Source organism: Biomphalaria glabrata, chromosome 3, assembly GCF_947242115.1.
Source record: "Biomphalaria glabrata chromosome 3, xgBioGlab47.1, whole genome shotgun sequence".
NCBI lineage: Eukaryota > Metazoa > Mollusca > Gastropoda > Planorbidae > Biomphalaria > Biomphalaria glabrata.
In genome coordinates this window covers 51,952,743-51,972,412 of record NC_074713.1, presented here as the reverse complement: position 1 = coordinate 51,972,412, position 19,670 = coordinate 51,952,743, and the positions used below count along the sequence as shown (strand labels likewise).

General features: G+C 32.1%; 1 protein-coding gene across 2 annotated transcripts; it reads right to left on the bottom strand.

The window, feature by feature from the left end:
* Positions 1-265: 265 nt before the first annotated feature.
* LOC106057213 (nucleolar and spindle-associated protein 1-like) lies at positions 266-17,387 on the bottom strand. Of its 2 annotated transcripts, none has more exons than XM_056022578.1 (10): positions 17,232-17,387; positions 14,330-14,398; positions 12,976-13,063; positions 8,306-8,668; positions 8,022-8,153; positions 7,557-7,649; positions 7,185-7,333; positions 5,726-6,044; positions 4,037-4,253; positions 266-1,765 (listed from the first exon to the last, which is right to left on the bottom strand). In XM_056022578.1, the coding sequence occupies exons 1-10, from the start codon at positions 17,313-17,315 to the stop codon at positions 1,681-1,683; spliced, it is 1,599 nt and encodes a 532-aa protein (XP_055878553.1). In that variant the 5' UTR covers positions 17,316-17,387; the 3' UTR covers positions 266-1,680. The 2 variants fall into 2 exon arrangements, with proteins under 2 accessions (XP_055878553.1, XP_055878554.1); XM_056022579.1 differs by having other exon boundaries at positions 8,022-8,150.
* Between the last annotated feature and the right edge of the window lie 2,283 nt (positions 17,388-19,670).

The following is a 19,670-nucleotide window of genomic DNA, read 5'->3' as shown; positions in this document are numbered from 1 at the left end:
CATTATAAACATAGGTGCACCATAGGTCCCTCACATTAAAATATCGTCCTGTGCTGTGCTATTTTTTTTTTGACAAAGATAATTAGTAGGTAAGCTGAAGACAAAAGAATACTTCTCTGCAACTTATCATAGTAAGAGAAGGCAGGATAAATGTTCAGGATAAAAACTGGACACATTGAAACATTTCTTGCAAGCTTGTTACAAATTAATTTCTTAATTCTTAAAACATAGCTTTCAAAAATAATAAATAGATAAGACAAAGACATTTTACAAATTTAAAAGACTTTTAATTTTCAAACCAACATTGAGGTTATTCTTATGTCCAAAAAAAAAAAAAAATTAAAACAAGAGGAGGATCAATGTAGGAGCCCATTTTCCTTTTTAAAAACAAATGAGATGTAGAAACCAATTAAAAATAGATTTAAAACAAAATGTGATGATTTATATGCAGTACAAACAATTGGTAATTACAATTACAAAAGTCGCTCCTCTGGTCTAATAAAGTTTAGACACTAGAAAATAGATATTTATACACAGATAAATAAATATAAAAATATCTTGCTGCCACTATGCTGAATCTAAAAAAGTGAAATGGATGATTTGTTTATAAACAAAACATAAACTTTACAGCATATTAAGAGAGGCTACAACTGTGCTAAATCTGGACTGTTCTATTGACTAATACCAAGTGTACTGTGGATATTTACAATTTTATACACATATCAATGTACAAAAGAATTATTCATTCCATGGTTAGAGCCTTATTTGCTTGAAACATATCAATAGGGATAAAAAAAAATGGCAGATCAAATCTATAGAAAAGTCATCTTATAAGAGAAACTATTCTTTTACACAATCTGATTGCTACACCTGTCAACGGTAAAACAAATTCTCAAGCTATAGCCTCACGATAGCTTGTACAAAATTTTGGTGAGCAGTTTTCTGAATAGCTTTTTTTTTCACATGCAAATCATACTATTTACAATAATAGTTGTTTGATGTTTATCATGAAATTTGTTTTTTGTTGAAATCTCTCTAGCATAAAGGGTGAGAGGACTTAACAATTTCAGATTTAAAAACAATACAAAAAGACTCTGGATAAACATTAAAAATTTTTTAGAGTCGAAAAATAAAATTATATTAAATAAATGAAGTTTACAAAATGTCAAAAGAATATTTACGCATAGGTACCCACCACCTTTCTTCTTTTCTATGCTTAAGTATAGAAAAAGCATTCAGCGGGATAGGGCCAACACACTTAGAAAAACAAAAATGTAAATGCTGCCGTAATTTGACATACCGGGTATTCTAAAATATGGTTAGTTGAAATAAAGTTCAGTTTCAATTATTAGGTGTTTTTAATAGTAATAGTATTATTAATTTTTAAGGTAATGTGCACATTTTTGTGTTATTATTAGAGCATATATTTGTCATTTACTTCTAGTTAAATCCAGTTTATTTTGTTAGAAAATCAAATCTCATGCATTTTAATGTTATGTAGTTGAAAGTACAAGATGAAGAAACTATTCTATTTAAAACAAACATTTTGCTTATGCACATTTGTTATGTATCATACTGTCTTGCATTGATAGTTCATTTCTGCAACAGAAATTGATAATAGGAGGGAGTCTTTAATAAACACACACACACAAAAAGTCAAGATTAAAAATTATTTTTTTTTTAGTTCATCAGTCCTCTTCTTCTCATCATGTCTATGTACTTTTGGTTATTGCGTCTGTCGAGCTGTTGGACTCTCTGTATCTCTCTGGAAAACAATATTTTAAAACTCTTTGATTGGTTACATCAGTTACAAATCAAATTTTTTTTAAATCACATAAATGAATATGATAATTAGATCTTTTGCAAGTAAGATAAGTGCACTGGTTGTATATTAAGTCTGGATAAAAATAAAATTTATAGAATCCTAAATGCTGCTGATAAAGTAATTGGCAAAAAAAAACAAAAAACATTAGGATAGCTGTTTGTGAAAAACATTCATAAGAAAGCTAAAAAGATTCTAGAAATAAAAAAATCACCCTTTGGGTCAGGATTTTGTGATTTTACCATCACAAAAGAGATACAAGACACTGATAGCAAAGACAAACAGACAGTGATCCCTGGCAATCAAATCATTAAATAAAATTCAACTATCTGATATAAACAATTCACATGTAAATTATGAGTGAGTCTGGTGTGAATGTATATTTTGGTTTTCTATACTGTTCTATAATGTTTTGCTTGGTGTAATGCACTAACTGTAAGACAAATTTCTTTATGGATAATAAACATTATTATTTTTATATATTATTCTCTTCATGGCTCAAGAAATTGTACACCACGTAATGGAAAAATCACTCGTATATTTTTGCAAGTCAGACGGACTAGAGTTATACTGCGTAATTTAAGAAGCAAAAAACAAAAGAGGGGGTGGGGGAGAACAAGTAGTATTCACCTGTCACTAAATAGCAGGGCAGGACCTTAACCACTGTGACCAAGAAGTCATGGAAAAAGAACAAGTAATCTACTCTGTATTCACCTATCACTAAACAGCAGGGCCGGACTTAACCATTGTGGAGCCCAATGCGAAACATATTTAGCGGGGCCAAGTTTGGGTAGGGATATGGATAATAAGTGAAAATTAAGAGTTTGCATTACAAATTAAATTCATCTTTGCATTTTATCCATTCTTTACTACATACAGAATTACTTTATGAGCCTTGCTTGTAGTGAAGTCCTACAGTATATCATAAAAATTGTATTTCCTACATAGATCATGCTCAATAGCAAGAATTACCAAATGTTTCAAACTATCTACGAGGACTGTTCATTAGTTTGAGGCGCGAGAAGCTTCTTTCACTAGATTCCACAATAACGGGTATTGCATAATGCCCTTTTTTTTTTATCGAACGTAGGATTGGCATTTATCTTGAATGACACCCCAAAATAATTTTTGTCTATATATTTCAGAATATTTGTATGAGTTTTCAAAAGATTTTTAATAATTTCTTGAGATTTCCAGGAGTTCCTGGTAAATCGTCAGGAGGCCGCAGGAAATCTGTCATAAGTTATAAAATGGTTTAATTTAATAATTTATACCCCTAGAATTAGAGCGGGTCTTATGAAAGTGCGGGGCCCACTGTGGTCACAAAGGTCGGCCCTGCGAAATAGCAGCGTATGCTACGTCGCCGGTTGACTAGTTATTATATAATATAGTTTTTATATAATTCGTAGCTTAAATTAATAATTAATAATTCAGTTATGGGGTTAATTTAAATCTAGGGTCATAGATCACTGTAAGACCTCTTTATTTTATTTTGACTGCTAAAGATTTTTTTTCTCTTTATATTTGACTGTTTCCGTTATTTCCATTATTATAAGACTTTGTTCAAACACACACACAATTTGAAATGCTTTTTTTTTTATCTTAAAAATAAAAAAAAAAAGATATATGCAAAATTTTTCATTTATCATTTGAGCTTTTTATAAAATTTAAATTTAAAACATTTGTTAATACAACTTGAATATTAGATTTTAAAAACACAGTTATGTTAATGTTATGAAGTTTAAAAAAATAACGTTATGACAATTTAAGGTTACCCAGTATGTCTCTATTGAATTAAAATTTAAAATATAGTTAACTTCATAAATAAAATTACAAAATTCATATTGGGTTAAGAGCTACGAACCCTGATTGTCATCATTCTGCTTACAAAAAAAGTAAAAAAACTTTGTGCAAGATTGTCATAAAGCATTGGCTGTAAGAGAAACTAGAAACATGTATCTCTTTTGATCCTTTGAAATACCCAGTACAATTCTATAGTAACCATACAGCTTCGAAATGTGAACTTTTAAAACCTATAACAATAAAACTACTACAAATAAAAAGACTCTAAACTGCCTTGGAATAACAAATTATTTATGCCAAAAATTGAATAATTAAATTTATACTTCAATTATTGTTAACTAGATAATGAATTTAGATGCTAGAGACAATTTGATAAAATGACCCATAAAATTAAAAAAAAAAATGTCCTACTTGGCTTGAACTGGTCTTGTTTTGGTAGCCAGAGCTTGCCTGCTAGGCCTTTTAGGAATAACTGCAATTGAAGTTTTGTTATCAAAAGGCTGAAGTTTTCCAGTATGTGGTTTCCAAGTTAAAGGTTTGGCTAAACTTGCTTTAAGATCAAAACTTTTCTTAGAAGATTCTGTACCATTGAGACAAGTGGTGTTGCCAGTAAATTTAAAGGGTGTTGCTGAAAGAGAAATACAAATCTTACTTATCCCATTTGATCAAAGTATACACAATACCATTTATTAAATCACAAAAAAAGGTACACTTTCTTCCTATAAACTTGAATGAACATGGTATATATATATATTATATAACTTCAAAGTCATGTTGAGTGTAAGACCAGAGCAAAGCTAAATATAATACCAGTAGCTCATTTTGGGAATGTCTTAAAAATTTTATGCCAGACAGTAGGACAGCACCTAAATGACTGTGTGGGGCTACAAGAAGCAAGAGTGTAAACTTCAACCTACTTTTGATAACGCAGTCTTCTAAGAAGTACAAGAGATCACATGAGCTAACCCATCAATTTGTTAAGTTACTGAAAATATTTTGTAGAATATCCACAACTGTCTTTCATATATCTTAGTCTTAGCGTAATATAACTACAAGTACAGGTAATTACCAGTTTGTTTGTTTTTTTACTTTTGTGCATATTATGAATGAATAATGGATGTTAAATGCATGTTTTAAAATTTACATATTTTTGAAAAAGAGGTAACTAATAGTACACCCTTAGAAAACATAGGTCCTAACAAAGGAAACTGACACTACAGCAGACAATTAATACAATAGATACATGTGACCATGTAGTCCAAGCCTATTAGACAGGAACCAACAGATATCTGAGGGTCATTCATCTCCAGGGTCACTCAACTCTGTATAATCAAGTTTGAGAAAATAATCAAAACGTTAAGATGCAGTAATTTGCTGACATTAAATAAATATGCTACAGAGAAGGCAAACCTGGAGCATGATCACTTGGGCAAGCATTGAACAAATAAAACAAGTTTCTTCCTCAATGAAGCTACAGTCAGCTAACTATTACATGACAATTAAACAATAAGACAATAAAAAAAATGTGCCAAGCTTCCTAGCCGTCAAACGAGAGAGAACAATTTTTGCTGTCAAGGAATTAGCAAGTTTTAAGTATTTACACCTTAAGTTATTTGGTTAGAATTGTGACCCAAAGCCAAAGGCTGAAACCTATTCTCTGTATTGTGTTACTGTTGTAACACCATAGTTCTGGGTTGGATTATAATAATTTTTTTTTTATTTTAGTTTACATACTATCAAATTCTTCCCCAACCAACAATCTGGTAAACAATGAAAGAAGAAAGCTTTATAACTTTTTAAAATGTTAAATGCACTAGACATAATGCATTCAGGTGGACACACAAGCAGATACATTCATCATCATTTAATTCTTGAGTTGGGTGTGGGTGGGGTGCTGTGTAATAAATAGCGCCCACAACCGAAATTCTTCTCTCCTCCAAAGACAAGTAGATATCTACATGAAGTTAAAATCTCAAGTTCTTATTTGAAGGTTGAACTGTGGTCTATATAACCATTACATTACAATGATTATATATATACTATATAAAGTGCTAACATAATAAAGTGAATATCTAGTAAAACAAGCAGGAAAACTCTTACTGGTTTGACCATGAGATGGCTTGCTTAAAGAAACATCTTTATTTTCACTGTTTGCTCCTTTTGGCAAAGGTGACTTCAAGAAATTGAAGCTCAAGTTCTTGACTGAAGTCACTGTCGGTACAAATGGTTTAGCTTGGACCTTGGTCTCCTTTTGATTTGTGCTGGGAGTTTTGTTCAAGAGCAAGCTTTGGTTCTTGCTCGGCTTCTTTTGAACTTTGGTCATCTCTGTGTTGGGAGTTTTGTTGACATGAAAACTTTGACTCTTGATTGGCTGTACATTCTGTCGTGTTGGGCGGACAACTGGTTTTATGATCTTACGCTGAAGCACAAAATATAACTTTTATTAAAACATTTAAAATATACATAATATACGGCATGTATTCTAGGGCTACCCCTTTTCCTCGTCCTGGTAACAAAAATTCTTTAAAGTCACAATAGTCAAATTTAAATGTTTGCTAGTAATGAAAAGAAATGCTATCATTAGCTAAGATGACAAGCGCATTGTTTACAGCAAAAGTTTCAATGAAGACTACTATGACCCCAATAAACTTGCTAGATCTTACTGGAATTTAGTGGTAAACTAAAATAACATGAAATTTCAGAGCATTAAAATCAACTAGCCAAGAACTGTGCTGAATCAAGAAAGAATGGGAGGATAAATATAGGTATACAAGATAGAGATAATAACAAATGGGGAAGTCAGTTCATGAATTGGGTTTAAAGATATCTTTTTAATTCAATAACAGATTCCTGTATAAGGAGAAAGTGCTTGTTCACATTAGTTAGTGTATCAACTAATTAAGTTTAAGTTATTATTTCACTCCCTGTGTTCCAGTACATTATTTCACTAGATTTACAAGCCTGCATCTTACTCCAGTGGTGACAGGTAAGTTGCTACCTCTAGTCAGTTATAAAATTGTGACCAATGTACTGCTATACAATTAATATTTAACTTTTAACAAGAAATCTACTTAGTGCCACTATTATGAAATTCTACTAGAGACCAGGCAGGACCACAAGCAGCTAAGCTTAAATCCTTCTCTCGTAATTAACAATGCTATCATTGATTTGACCCCATTAAATTAAATTTTAGTTTTATAAACTTGTATTTGTGTTATATAAAAAAGAGCATGAATTCTCCTATAATTCTATACCAAAAGTAATGTTTTCTGATTACAAATAAAAATGTTATTGAAGTTTAATCATAACAGGGTAAAATGTACAAATGTGAAAAATGAACCATTCTGTCAGGATGTGGACAAATAATTACGTAGATTAATAACTAGATTGACTTATGTAACTTTTATTTCAAGATTTCATTACCATAATAACAAATTATAAAAAAATTTCAGGACATAAGTACTTCATCAGACATTAAAGCTGTGTAAACTAGTTAGAGATGTTGTTTTCTAACTTTTCTAAAAATGACCTTAGAGATCAGTTTCAGGTGGATTTATACCTCTAGTCGCCGAGACATCTGTGTAGCCGATGCTGCTTTGGCACTTCCAGTCAAACTTTCCATGCGTTGATGTTTTTTCTCAAGATAAACGTCAAGGGAATCAAATTTGGAAAACTCTTTACTGTGAATCTTAGTCCAATTTTTATTGCCTAAGCAAGACAAAGTAAACACTTTGGTTATGCCATGAAACAAACCAAAAATATTTTCTAAAACAACAAAAAAAAGTTGTAACTTTCATGAAGTGGAAAATAAAATTTAAAAACAACAAACTAGATTTCATTTCAAAAGTTAAGAAAATCAACAATGTTCTAATATCTTACTATAACAGAGATGTGTACAAAGTGTGAATGAAAACAACAAAACAAAAACTACCTGGCGTTGTTGGCTTTCCAGTTTGTTGTTGGTTTTCCAGTTTCTTGTTTGCCAGATAAGTTATGTATCTAGGGATCTGACTGGGCTGACTTTCTGTAGAAAAAAAAATTAATAAGCTAATGAGGTAATTGTAAAGTACATGTAAATTTTTAAAACTGACAGGATTCTTTTTGCAAGACGAAACCTATTTTTCTTTTTCAACGAGGGTAGAGAAATTATTGAATAAAGCTTTTAGTTTGTGTAGGTCTAAACAATATTATATCATATTTTATTGAACTATATATTGTAAATACATTGGTATTAACAAGTAATAGAAAAAAGAATACTTTTTAAAACCAAAGCCTATCTTTTTACCAGAAAGACAGAGTGAGTTGATACAAGCTTTATAAAAATGTATTTAGTGTTGAACTAAAAATTAACAATTGTAAATGTGTTAAAATGTACATGGAATGCTTTGTTTAAGACCTTTTTCTTGCTGTATTTTTTTGTCAATGGCATTTAATATAATTTCTTTTCTTTCAGGGCTTGACAAATCTGCGGAAAGTGAGTCAATGATTGCTTTTGTTCCAGGACTACTTGAAGTTCTTGTAGCCTCTATTTAAAAAAGAAAAAAGAAAATTATCCAATGTGTTAATGGATCAGTAATGTGATTAAAAAAAATAAAAATAAAAGTAACATAACTGATCTAAAAATAAACAAAGACAAGACCATATTGTATACAACAAATACATGCATAGTAAAAGTGTTACCATCTTCATTGTTTTTAGGACTGTCTTTATTAAATGTGTTTCTTCTAATTCTTTTTTTCTGAGGTCCTCCATGTGAATCTCCATTCCTGCTATTATCCTGAACAGGCCTTTTAGGCCCATCAGAACTTGGGGTGTTGTTGAAACCCAATGTTGGGGTGTCCAATTCAAATGTTCTCCTGCGCTTCCTTGGCACTTTACTTTCCGGAGTAGCAGCTGCACTGACAACCTGAGCATCCTCTAATTTTCCTGATTTTGAAGTGCCTAAATCAGTTAGCTGGTTTTCTGATTCAACAGTCCTGCGCTTCCTTGGCACTTTATTCTCTTTACTAGTAACTGCATTTGATGTCTGTGCACTATTAACAGCTAAGCAGAAAAAAAAAAGTTTTATAAAACAATAAAATGTTCTTCATTATTATTGACACACTAAAATCTCCAAATCATAATACGCTTAATACATATGATATTTGTATGCCTCGCTTAATACATATGATATTTGTATGCCTCGCTTAATACATATGATATTTGTATGCCTCGCTTAATACATATATATTTGTATGCCTCGCTTAATACATATGATATTTGTATGCCTCGCTTAATACATATGGCGGAAAACAGATTGAGCTTTCAACATTCTACTTTTAGGACCATTTTTTTGACTAATTTCAAATTAGCTATTATTGACATATTATATATCAATTTTATTGCCCAAGAATAGAGGAATTCAAAAAAAATAAAATCAGAAGCAACAGACAATTATTTAACTTGAAAAAATGAGGTCAAACACACTTACCCCTAATAATGAAAAATTCATCACTCACAGAAGATATGTCTAAAAATCCATGAATTTCACAAATTCACAGTATTATTAACAGAAAAATGTGTCACAAAGTAAAATATTTTTATAGAACATTTGAAAAAAACAATAAAAACTAGTTTCTTAAAACATTTATGCCTATTAATTAGCCTCCCCAGACCCCACCCCCTCCGTAAAAAAAAATGGTTGCAAATGATACTTTATAATCATCCTGAAAAACAAAACCAGTATCAGTTTTGACATATTATATATCAGTTTTAATGCCCAAGAACAGAGGAATCCAAATATGGTTCATTCATTATCATCAGACAAGTATTAGACCATAAAAAATGAGATCAAACACACTAACCCCTAATAATGAAAAATCCATCATTCACAGAGGGTATGTCCAATATTCCATGAATTTTACAAATTCACAATATTATTTGCAGAAAACTATGTCACAAAGTAAAGTATATTTATAGACCATTTGAAAAAACAAACAAACAATTTTTAAAAATATTTATAACTAATAAATTAGCCCTCCCCCCTCGCCCCACCCTACCATAAAAAGTCTTTTTTTTTTTTTCTTATATCTTCATGTTTTAACAAACTAATATCAATTTTAGATAAAGTTTATAGATGTATAATTTTAGACTAGAAAAGATCTTATATTAAATGAAATATTATCAAGATTTAGATCTCTTCTAGTTCTTGATCAATTTTTAGATCTAGGTCTAGACTACTATACTCTGACTCTAGTCTAGGCTTATAGATATTAGTTTAGTCCTAATAATAGGTTTTGCATAGTACATGATGTATTCTGTTTACTATCTCATATGATCTCAATTTTTGTATTTGTTGTAATTGTTGCTGAGAAAAGAAATAAAAACAACTTTTATTTGGTTTATAGATTCTATGTGTTTGTTGTTATTTTTAACTATGTCCATAAACCATAAGTAGATCTATATTTAGTCTCTATCCTACACAGCTAATAGTTTTTAAAAAATTATTTAATCTTTCTAGATCTAGTAATGTATTAGATTTATGCCTAGATTTAGATCTTTAAAAGGAAAAAAAAAAAGTGTTTTTGCCGATATATCTACATTCTAGCTCTATCATCTAGATCTATTAATCTAGAACTACCAAGTATCCTACCTACTTGAATCTCTTCTCTATAGTATAATCGACTAGATCTAGATTTTTTCCACTTTAAGTAGTTTAAGATGTAGATCTAGAATTCTAGATTTAGAGATCTAATTAAGCCCTAAATTTATAAGCTCCTATGAATTATATTTAGATATAAAATCTTAGATTTAATCTACATTTAGACTTAGACAAGATTCTAGATCTACACGTGTACATCGCAGTTGCTGGATCTAGAAATGACTAGATTTAGAATAAATTAGATCTCATATTTTTTCAATGTTAAAATCTAGTTTTAAGTCTATGAATAATATTTAGATGTAGAGATATATTTAGACTTAGGCTAGGGTCTTGATCCAAGCGTGTGGCCCGTGTACATCGCTACTTGACTATCTACTTAAATCTACTAGAAATGACTTGATTTAGATCTAAATCATCTAAAAGAATTTTTCCACGTTAAAATCTACTGATATAGACTCTAGTCCTAATTATATATAAGTTACTATGAATTATATTTAGACATAGAATCTATTATAAAATCTTAGATCTAATCTACATTTAGACTTAGACTTAGATCTAGCAAGTCTAGATTCTAGATCCATGCGTGTACATCGCCACTTCGCCACTTGACTATCTACTAGAAATGACTAGATTTAGCTCTAAATCATCTCAGATTTCCTAAGTCTATAAGTTATTATGAATTATATTATTATATTTAGACACAGATATACAATTTTAGATCTACATTTAATCTAGAGACTAGACTAGATCTAGTCTGATCCACGCGTGTGTGCATCGCTACTTGACTATCTACTAGAAATGACTAGATTTAGCTCTAAATCATCTCAGATTTCCTAAATCTATAAGTTATTATGAATTATATTATTATATTTAGACACAGATATATACAATTTTAGATCTACATTTAATCTAGAGACTAGACTAGATCTAGATCTAGTCTGATCCACGCGTGTGTGCATCGCTACTTGACTATCTACTAGAAATGACTAGATTTAGCTCTAAATCATCTCAGATTTCCTAAATCTATAAGTTATTATGAATTATATTAGAATATTTAGACACAGATATATACAATTTTAGATCTACATTTAGTGAATTTAGTCTAGAGACTAGACTGGATCTAGATCTAGTCTGATCCACGCGTGTGTACATCGCTACTTCACTATCTACTACTTAGTCTTAGCTACGACTAGTACTACTACTAGAACTAGAAGTGACTATATTTAGATCTCTAGACCTTTTCACGTTAAGATGTAGATCTAAGTCTATAACAAATTACTATGAATTATATTTAAACAAAGATCCAGATCTAAAATCTTTATCTTAGTCTAGATCTAGTCTAGATCCGCGCACGCTGGCAGCGCAAAAAAAAGGACGCATTTCCCGAGTCATGATGTTATTTGAAATGAAAACAAACGACACTCGTAGTGAAATGTAAAATATTTACCTAAGCAGTTGATATTATTTAAAAAAATGGTCTGTTATAGTTTCAGTCTATGATAAGGCTTAATAGATGTTGTCGGTTCCACTTATTCCGCGAGAATGAATAAAAAATTAAGCACGATGAAAAAAATTGATGAGGTCAAACTGTCCCGACACACTTCCGATGGGCTTTTAAAAAAACATGTTTTTTTTTTAAACTTTATTTTTTTTATACACCAAAAAAATAAAAAATAAAACACTATGATTGCTGAAATAAAAATAAACGTGTTTTGAAATTAAAATTGGTACCATTTAAATGATATTTTTATAAAATTGTATGCATAGTTTCACGACGCACAAATTATGAAATGGCATCGAGGCTATTTTTTTTTTATTTTTAAGATTAACTAACAACTTAATTTCTTTTCTTTTTTCTCTATCATTTAGAACAATCATTTCTAAACAGTAAGCATGCATTATTTCATAGTAATGATATAGGTTTATATGTTTCTTACCTTTTCAAAGGGGAGCACATAAATCCAAAAGTAAATCCTGTGTGTCTTTTTTTGCATACTTCATGACATTCACAAATGCACAAATTTCTTATAAAAACGAATTTCAAAAAAATATTGCTAATGAAGCTTCCACAAACATAGGTCTACCCATCAGTAAAAGGAAATATACCACAGGTGTTGTATATATGGAGAAAATGAATAATGAACTTCAAAAATGCATTTTCAATAGAAAATCTGTTTTCCGCCATATGATATTTGTATGCCTTTCATTTATTAGTTTTGTTCAGGAACAGTAAGACTTGGAAAATACTCTGAACAAATTTTGTGTGACTAGATGTTGTTCTAAAAATGACATAATTTTACCCCTAAGATGTCAACTAGAAAAATGTTTTGAATACTATGTTTCCACCATTAACTCTTGGTTACCTATGACTGCATCAAGAGAGAATATCTGTTTGACACACAACAGGATTTTGGAAAGCCCAGCGGAAAAAAGTAATATGCACCACCTCAACTCAAAAAATTAAAATCAGTCCTGCAAGAACATTTATAGGAACTCAAGGGGAACAGTTACAAACTATTGAAGGATAGAAAACATAGGTTCACAATCAACTGGTTATATAAAGTCAAACTTTACAACTCTCATGCATACTGAAATGCTGGGGAGAACATTGTTATAACTAAAAGATGCTTCTGTGTTGGAATGGAGGAATTACAGTAAAACTAACTTTATGTTAAAATAACAGATGATATTTACAAAACTTATAACTAACCTGTTTGTAGTTCACAATTTGACTTCACTTCCTTAGGACTGGTCAATTTCTGAGGTGAAGCAGATGTCTGGGCACTGCTCAAGGCATCCTACATAACATTAAAATGAAACTATAATTATCTTGGTTTTTCAATGACATCAATTCACAAGTGTAACAAAAACAATAAATACACTTTCTTACTGTAAGCTCCTACTTAAGTAGAATGAAGTATTTACTTACTTTCTTTCAAAAGTGGGTATCCTGTTTATTCAGAGAGTTTTTTTTTTTAAAAGTCTGCAGTCTGTTTTTATGGATAGGTTATTACACTAGCTATGGGCCACTAAGTAAAAAAAAGAAAATTTTGAAGAAAAAAAAAAGCCAATATCATACAATTTTCCTTGAATAAACGTTTCACTTTATTTTTTCCTGGAAGAGTACTTTTCATAGATAGTACAAAATGGTGCATTTCTTACTGCATTAAGAGCTTTTTATAGCAACTAATTCATTTTACCAAAGTAGGAGTTTACTGTAAATGCTTCATTCTGCTTAACTCTTTCAAGTGCAGCATTATTCTGAGCAAGTAACTTAGAAAACAATATTTGTTTCACTACCTTTATACTGTTAAACTTTTTATTTCTCTATTTAATTTTTACTTTCTGCATGTGAGAGTGTTCTTTGTTTTGCATGTAAATTGGATGCGGGACTAAGACATTTTTTTTAATGACAACATTGTGTTAGTGGTTCCGCTTTTTTTAGTTTACATCATGGGACCCAAAATATTTAAATAGTACAATTTATTTTTAGTGATTTTTTTCATTTTTTCATAAAATTTGAAGTGATAGTGTTTTATGTTTGTGATTTTTCAACATTTATGGATTAAATGTAGAATTATAAGGTTAAATCTTTCAATATATTGATTTTTTAATGAATTATTTTTAGATGTTTTGTTTTTCCACACTCAGTTTAAACTTATTAAAAGAAACATTTTCTTAAATAATAAGTTTTACTTACGACACTTTAGTAGCCCATTCATTTTTCTTTAAAATAAAATAAAATATGTTAGGTAATAATAAAAAAGGTTAGCTCTAGTAACACTAACTCTTTGCAAATTTTTTCCAATCAAAATAATTCAAACTGAAAGAGTTAAGTAGGAGCTTACTGTAAATACTTCATTCTACTTAAGTAGATGGAGCTTACAGTAAATACTTTATTCTATGTATGTAGGAGATGATGGGTTGACAAAAAGCAAAGCTGATATTAGAGTTTAAAGAAAATAATAATAATAATACAGATAACTTTAAATAGTTACAAGTCTAGCTGAATAATGAAAAAAATGTCTTTAAAATATGCTTTCCATGGATAAATTGACACTTACCTTATCTGTCACATCTTCAATGTCATTTTCAATGTAGTAATTCTTCAATGCCTGTATTAATTTCTCAACCTAATATAAGAAATTTAAAAAAAGTTATTTGATAGTAATGTTGATTAGTAAATTATCTAAAGAAAAAGCATTATAATGTGAAAAATATGTAGCATGTAATGTCACAATATCCCTTGTTCTTCTTTCAGTAGCAGTTTACAGCAAGCCTATTTTAGACTGATGACCATCCTGATAAATAAAAAGTTTTTTGTTTTTTTATTTTCAGCTGTACTCAACGACATGCGGTGCAGTAGCTGAGTCTGAGTAGTTATGCATTTGGCTTCCGAACCTGGGATCATAGATATGCAGTTGGGTATGGATACTCTCCCCATTTTCACATGAAAATCATAGCTCCCTATAGTCATAGATCTAATGGTGATAATGATGAACATTGTCAATCACACTCAAATAAAATAGAGTCAAATGTTATGTTGTCGAATGTCAATTTCAGTCAATTGCCCAATCACAGTCAACACAGGGGTGCCCCATTAGATACACAAATGATTTTCAATCAGATAGTCGATTATGATTACCAAGAATAATGTTCTTTTTACTGTTAGCGAAAAGGCCTTTGTCAATGTTTTACCATGCTCACATCTGCAGTATTTTAAGCTTCAATATCACTGCCTGGTATGGCAATTTGAACATTAAAAATAAAAGTAAAATGCAGAAAATCTTAGCTACTAGCAAAGTCATGAGTACTGGTAGCAAGCAAACTTTATTCAGACAATTATTCATCAAGAGAAACGTGCTAAAAATAATAAAATAAAAAAAAAATTTAAAACACTACTACTTCTGGCTCTGGCCACTCTGGGCCAGGATTTTGAGATTTTAATTTTTACCATCACAAAGTCAAAGGAGATGATGATACCTATTACTAGTATTACTATTACCTACTTTACTTTACAAAAACAGACATAAAAAAAACTTTGTTCCCCTGCCTGGCTCTGAGAGAGTACAGTTACACAAACGATACAGTAGATCTAATAATTCTAAACTTATCTAAACCTAATTCTTGGACTCTAACTCTAAGACATTTCTAGATCTACATAGATTATGAATTATGATAGATCGAGACTAATTCTAGATCTACTTTCTTCTAGAATCTATAGTAGCTTCTTATATTAGGCACAGCTCATCGAAATCTCCTTTAAGAAACACGTTGCTTTTTTTGTTTATAATTAATTTGTTTTTATGTTTGGAGCTAAAAACGATGTTTCGGGACAGTGCATGTCCAATTTTAGATAAGTTCCTGTATTTTTGTTCCGCTTTTCAAAAGCAGAGGGCAGTTTCTTAGATTCTCGGTAACCAAGTATGTAAAGCTATTGTTTAAACCTCCCCCAGCAATTCATACCCATATAAGGGATGAAGGCTATATTATGAACTTGTTTGGTCGTAGGCTGGTGGATCTATCAAAATAAGCTTTCAAACATCTTTAGAAAGACATTCCAATCACATTCATACTGTTAGCTGTTAAATAAAATTAAAAAAGGAGGTGTTTCAATGAATAATAATGAATTAAACACATTCTCCTATAGTGCACAAGGCAAAATCGTAGTAAGAAATATTATTGGGATTAATAAATCTATGATTTTTTTTCAATAAATAAATGTGACCTAGATCGAGATATCTAGAATATATAATTTATGAATGAAAGAAAAAGTGCGGGCTGCTAATTTGAAGCCAGAGACCATGCCCACTGCAGGTGATCACGCCAGGCGAGCGCTGGTGGTGAGGAGAGGTATACACTAAGCGTGTAGTGTCACAACCTATCATACAGGCAGTGGAGGGAAGGGGGAGAGAGTCATGAAAAGAATTATAAGCATCTATGGGAGGGAGGGGATGTTAAGGTGTAACAAAACGAACATCCAAATTATGAAAAGAAGAGGGTCCTTGGATGGGAATTAAAAGAAAGAGACAGAGAATACATGTAGCCTAGTTGAAAAATATCATGTTTATTAAATTATAATAATTAATTTATAGATCTATAATTATATAGATTTATTTCTGTTTCTACACATAGATTATATAGGTAGGTAGAGAGAGAGAGAGGCAATATACTATAAATACATAAATTGCAGAAGTGAATCTACTTCTTTTAATACAATCTAAATAATTTTTAATTAACACAGATATAATTTATTAGCAATAACATAGTGGTGTTCGATGTGCGCTAAAGGAGAAAGCACACAAACTGCGTTTATTATAGGAGCATGAAGTGACCTGATTTATTTTAAAATAAAATCTTGACTATGAGTGGTAATTCAAAGAAACACAGCTATTTTTATAGTCCTTTACTGCCTTTAGTTGCAGAATAAGAATCTGCTTTCAGTTTTTTTGTAAGTTAAACCGTCATCAAATAAAAAAATAAAAAATAAAATAAAAATTTGACCTAGTTCCCGAATACGGTGTGCCTAATATAAGAATCTACTATAGTTCTAATCACATCACAGAGAGTACAGTTACACAAACGATAGTCACAAGTCCAAGTGACATCATACTATGATCATAGTCGATACAGTAGATCTAGTTCTAGATAGAATCTCTATACTTTTTAAACTATACAGTGTTATACAGATACACATCTTACACATCATACATGATAAACTGATTTAGATTATGAGTGAGCAAGAAAAGAAACTGAGAACTCAGTCTCACTCTCTGACTGAACTCTACTACTAGATCTAGAGTCTAGTACTAGTCGTAACTAGTCTAGAGACTCTACTCAAGACTCAACTCTAGCCTCTAGTCTAGTACCTCTACTACTCGACTACTGCTACTAAACTTATGATTATTATAATTAATCTAGAGTAGATATATCTATCTAGGCCTAAGCTCTAGATTGCTTAGATACCTTCTGATTAGCTTTAATCCCAACGCTTTTCGCTAATTTTCGAAGTTCTGAATATTTTAGAGTTTCCAAATCTTTGACATACATTTTATAGACTTGAATATTTATTGACAATTTTTTTTTTACTTCCGGCCGCGATATAATTTGAAATTTGTTTCACCAAAAAACCGAGCTTCGCGATTGGCTACTAAGTATAGATCCATGTGGATTCTTATCTCCTCGGAATGTCTACTTCCCAAAACATCATTAAAGCCGGCACTCGAAAAGTATTTTTTTTATTTGTATTCGTTTTAACCCCTTCCTCCCCCCTCCCGTGTTAAGATAATTAAAATCCTCATCCAATGACTAGTATTCTCAGTACTTCTCTTCGTAATGAAATGGTGTTTTACTCAGATGTGGTGTAATGAAAACAGTTGTTGGTAGCGGGAATGGGGATAAGAACAAAACTCGTCACGTCAGCGGATGCCTTTGGACATGATTATTATTCGAGGATCGTACCTACCCTGGATGTTATTAGATATATTTACATTCACTATAGAGATTAACGTATTATACCTTTATGTTTCTCTTTTTAAATTAAATAAATGTTTATTCTCTCTCTCTCTCTCTCTCTCTCTCTATATATATATATATATATATATATATATATATATATATTTATAATATATATTATATATTACATGTAGCGAAGCGACTATATGTATCATCTCAAAGAAATGGGATGAAAGTCTAAACTATAGCTATGGTCGAAACACTGACGCCCACACAGCATTCCCCCCACACACAAACACACGCAGCGGACGTGTCTAAAGGAACGACAGGTGCCAAAGCAATTCAGGATCAGTGGCGTCGCAGGTTCTGCTAGGGCCCGGGTACGCTGTTCTGCCTCATCGTGGCACCCGGGTGGAAACGACCATTAGGGGAAGCGGTTAGGCTAAACGAATAGCGAAACAAGACTCCCGTGGTACCACGGGTAGGCGAGAGTTTACCCATTGCACGGAGCGGAGTTGAAAGAGAGCCCTCACGATAATCCATGCGCCGTTCCTCAAGGGGCCGTTACACTAATGGCGTGCCCTCCACGGTTCGCTTGGTACAACATAGGAAAATGGCGGAGGTTCCCGGTGTACTCGGCCTTCGGCCATGTCTAGCCCAGGCGCCCGGGGGCCAGATGCATCGGAAATAGCAATGCTTTACATAGGCATTGACTTGGGTCTCTTCCAGACAGAACTGTGTAATCACACCGGTTTTTTTTTTTTTTTACTGTTTGACGCTCAAACAGGTTTTTTTTTTCAAACTTAGAGCTCGAAGAGCTTTCGGCTCAGCTCTTAGACGATCTAACGGTTCTGCTAGGGTGTAGCAGTAAGCTGTCTAAGGATCACCGGCTCATGATTTTCCTCAGGGTTGACTCCCGACGCGTTTCCTGTTTAAGTGTAACCACAAAGCAGCAGAGGTTTGGATTCTGAGTTTTCCTTTTGATATGCTAACGTACTAGCCCATGGCAAATACTGATTTAAGTGCCAGTTACTCTTTTTGTCCCTTCTCCTGTCTGTGATAATAGTTCAGCCGGACCCAACTTCCGATTCATACGTAAAGGTCAGGAGTTGGACTAGTTGTCAGAGGCTATTTAAGAAGCATGCCAATGGAAGCATTTTTATAGGTTGTGGAATGCTTATTTCCATTAACACTTCCGACAATAACAACCTTATGGAACGGTATCATATTGTTATAAACCTGGTGGTGACACAGATGGGGGGTAGTGCTGTGTGTGTTTTAGACTACGCCAATCGCCCCAGTCCAGCGATCAACCGTGACCAGTGACAGTACACGCCAGTTCGGCAATGACCTGTGTCGTAAATATTACGGCGAATGTAATCAACCTGAGTGGTCAAGCGACGTTCCATCCGGTTCTGGATGGCCTGTATGGACCCTATATAAGAGCGAGTGTGTTAGAGTCAAAACACTTCACGTTACCTCGCAATATAACCAGTACGAGGCGAAGTTAGAAACAGCACGGTTTGTGAAATCAGGCGGAGAAAGGCTAGGTGTTTGGACAGTCAGTGTAATGCTGTTGCCAGTGTACAGTGTTTGTAATGTACCGGTTATTTGAAATTAAACTGTTACTGATACTTAGGAGTCCTAAGTTGTGAGGTTCTTTAAGTTCGTTGTGTCGTGCGGTGCAGTTTGAAGAGAGCCTGGATAGTAGGAGAGAAGTAACAATATGTTACTATTGCACTATAGATCACAACACCATGCCAAAGGAATCGATCTTTTTTTTTTTCACAACTTGAAGTGGTGGTTACACATTCTTTGAGAGAGAAAAAAATATGGTATCTGTTGTGTCAGCAACTAGCATAACTCCCCAGAAAAAAAGCCATTAAACAGCGCAACTAAAACAACCCTCCCAGAGATGCATCCTGTCCTTAAAAACCATGGCATGCCATC

Bases quoted from the DNA above. Each gene is read 5' to 3' on its own strand.
- LOC106057213 (XM_056022578.1), bottom strand. From the start codon at position 17,315: ATGTATGTCAAAGATTTGGAAACTCTAAAATATTCAGAACTTCGAAAA. The intron at 8,669-12,975 runs GTTAGTTATAAG...TTTTCTGCTTAG, and splicing joins AAATTGTGAACTACAAACAG to CTGTTAATAGTGCACAGACA. The intron at 6,045-7,184 runs GTATAAATCCAC...TTTGTGCTTCAG, and splicing joins AGATGTCTCGGCGACTAGAG to CGTAAGATCATAAAACCAGT.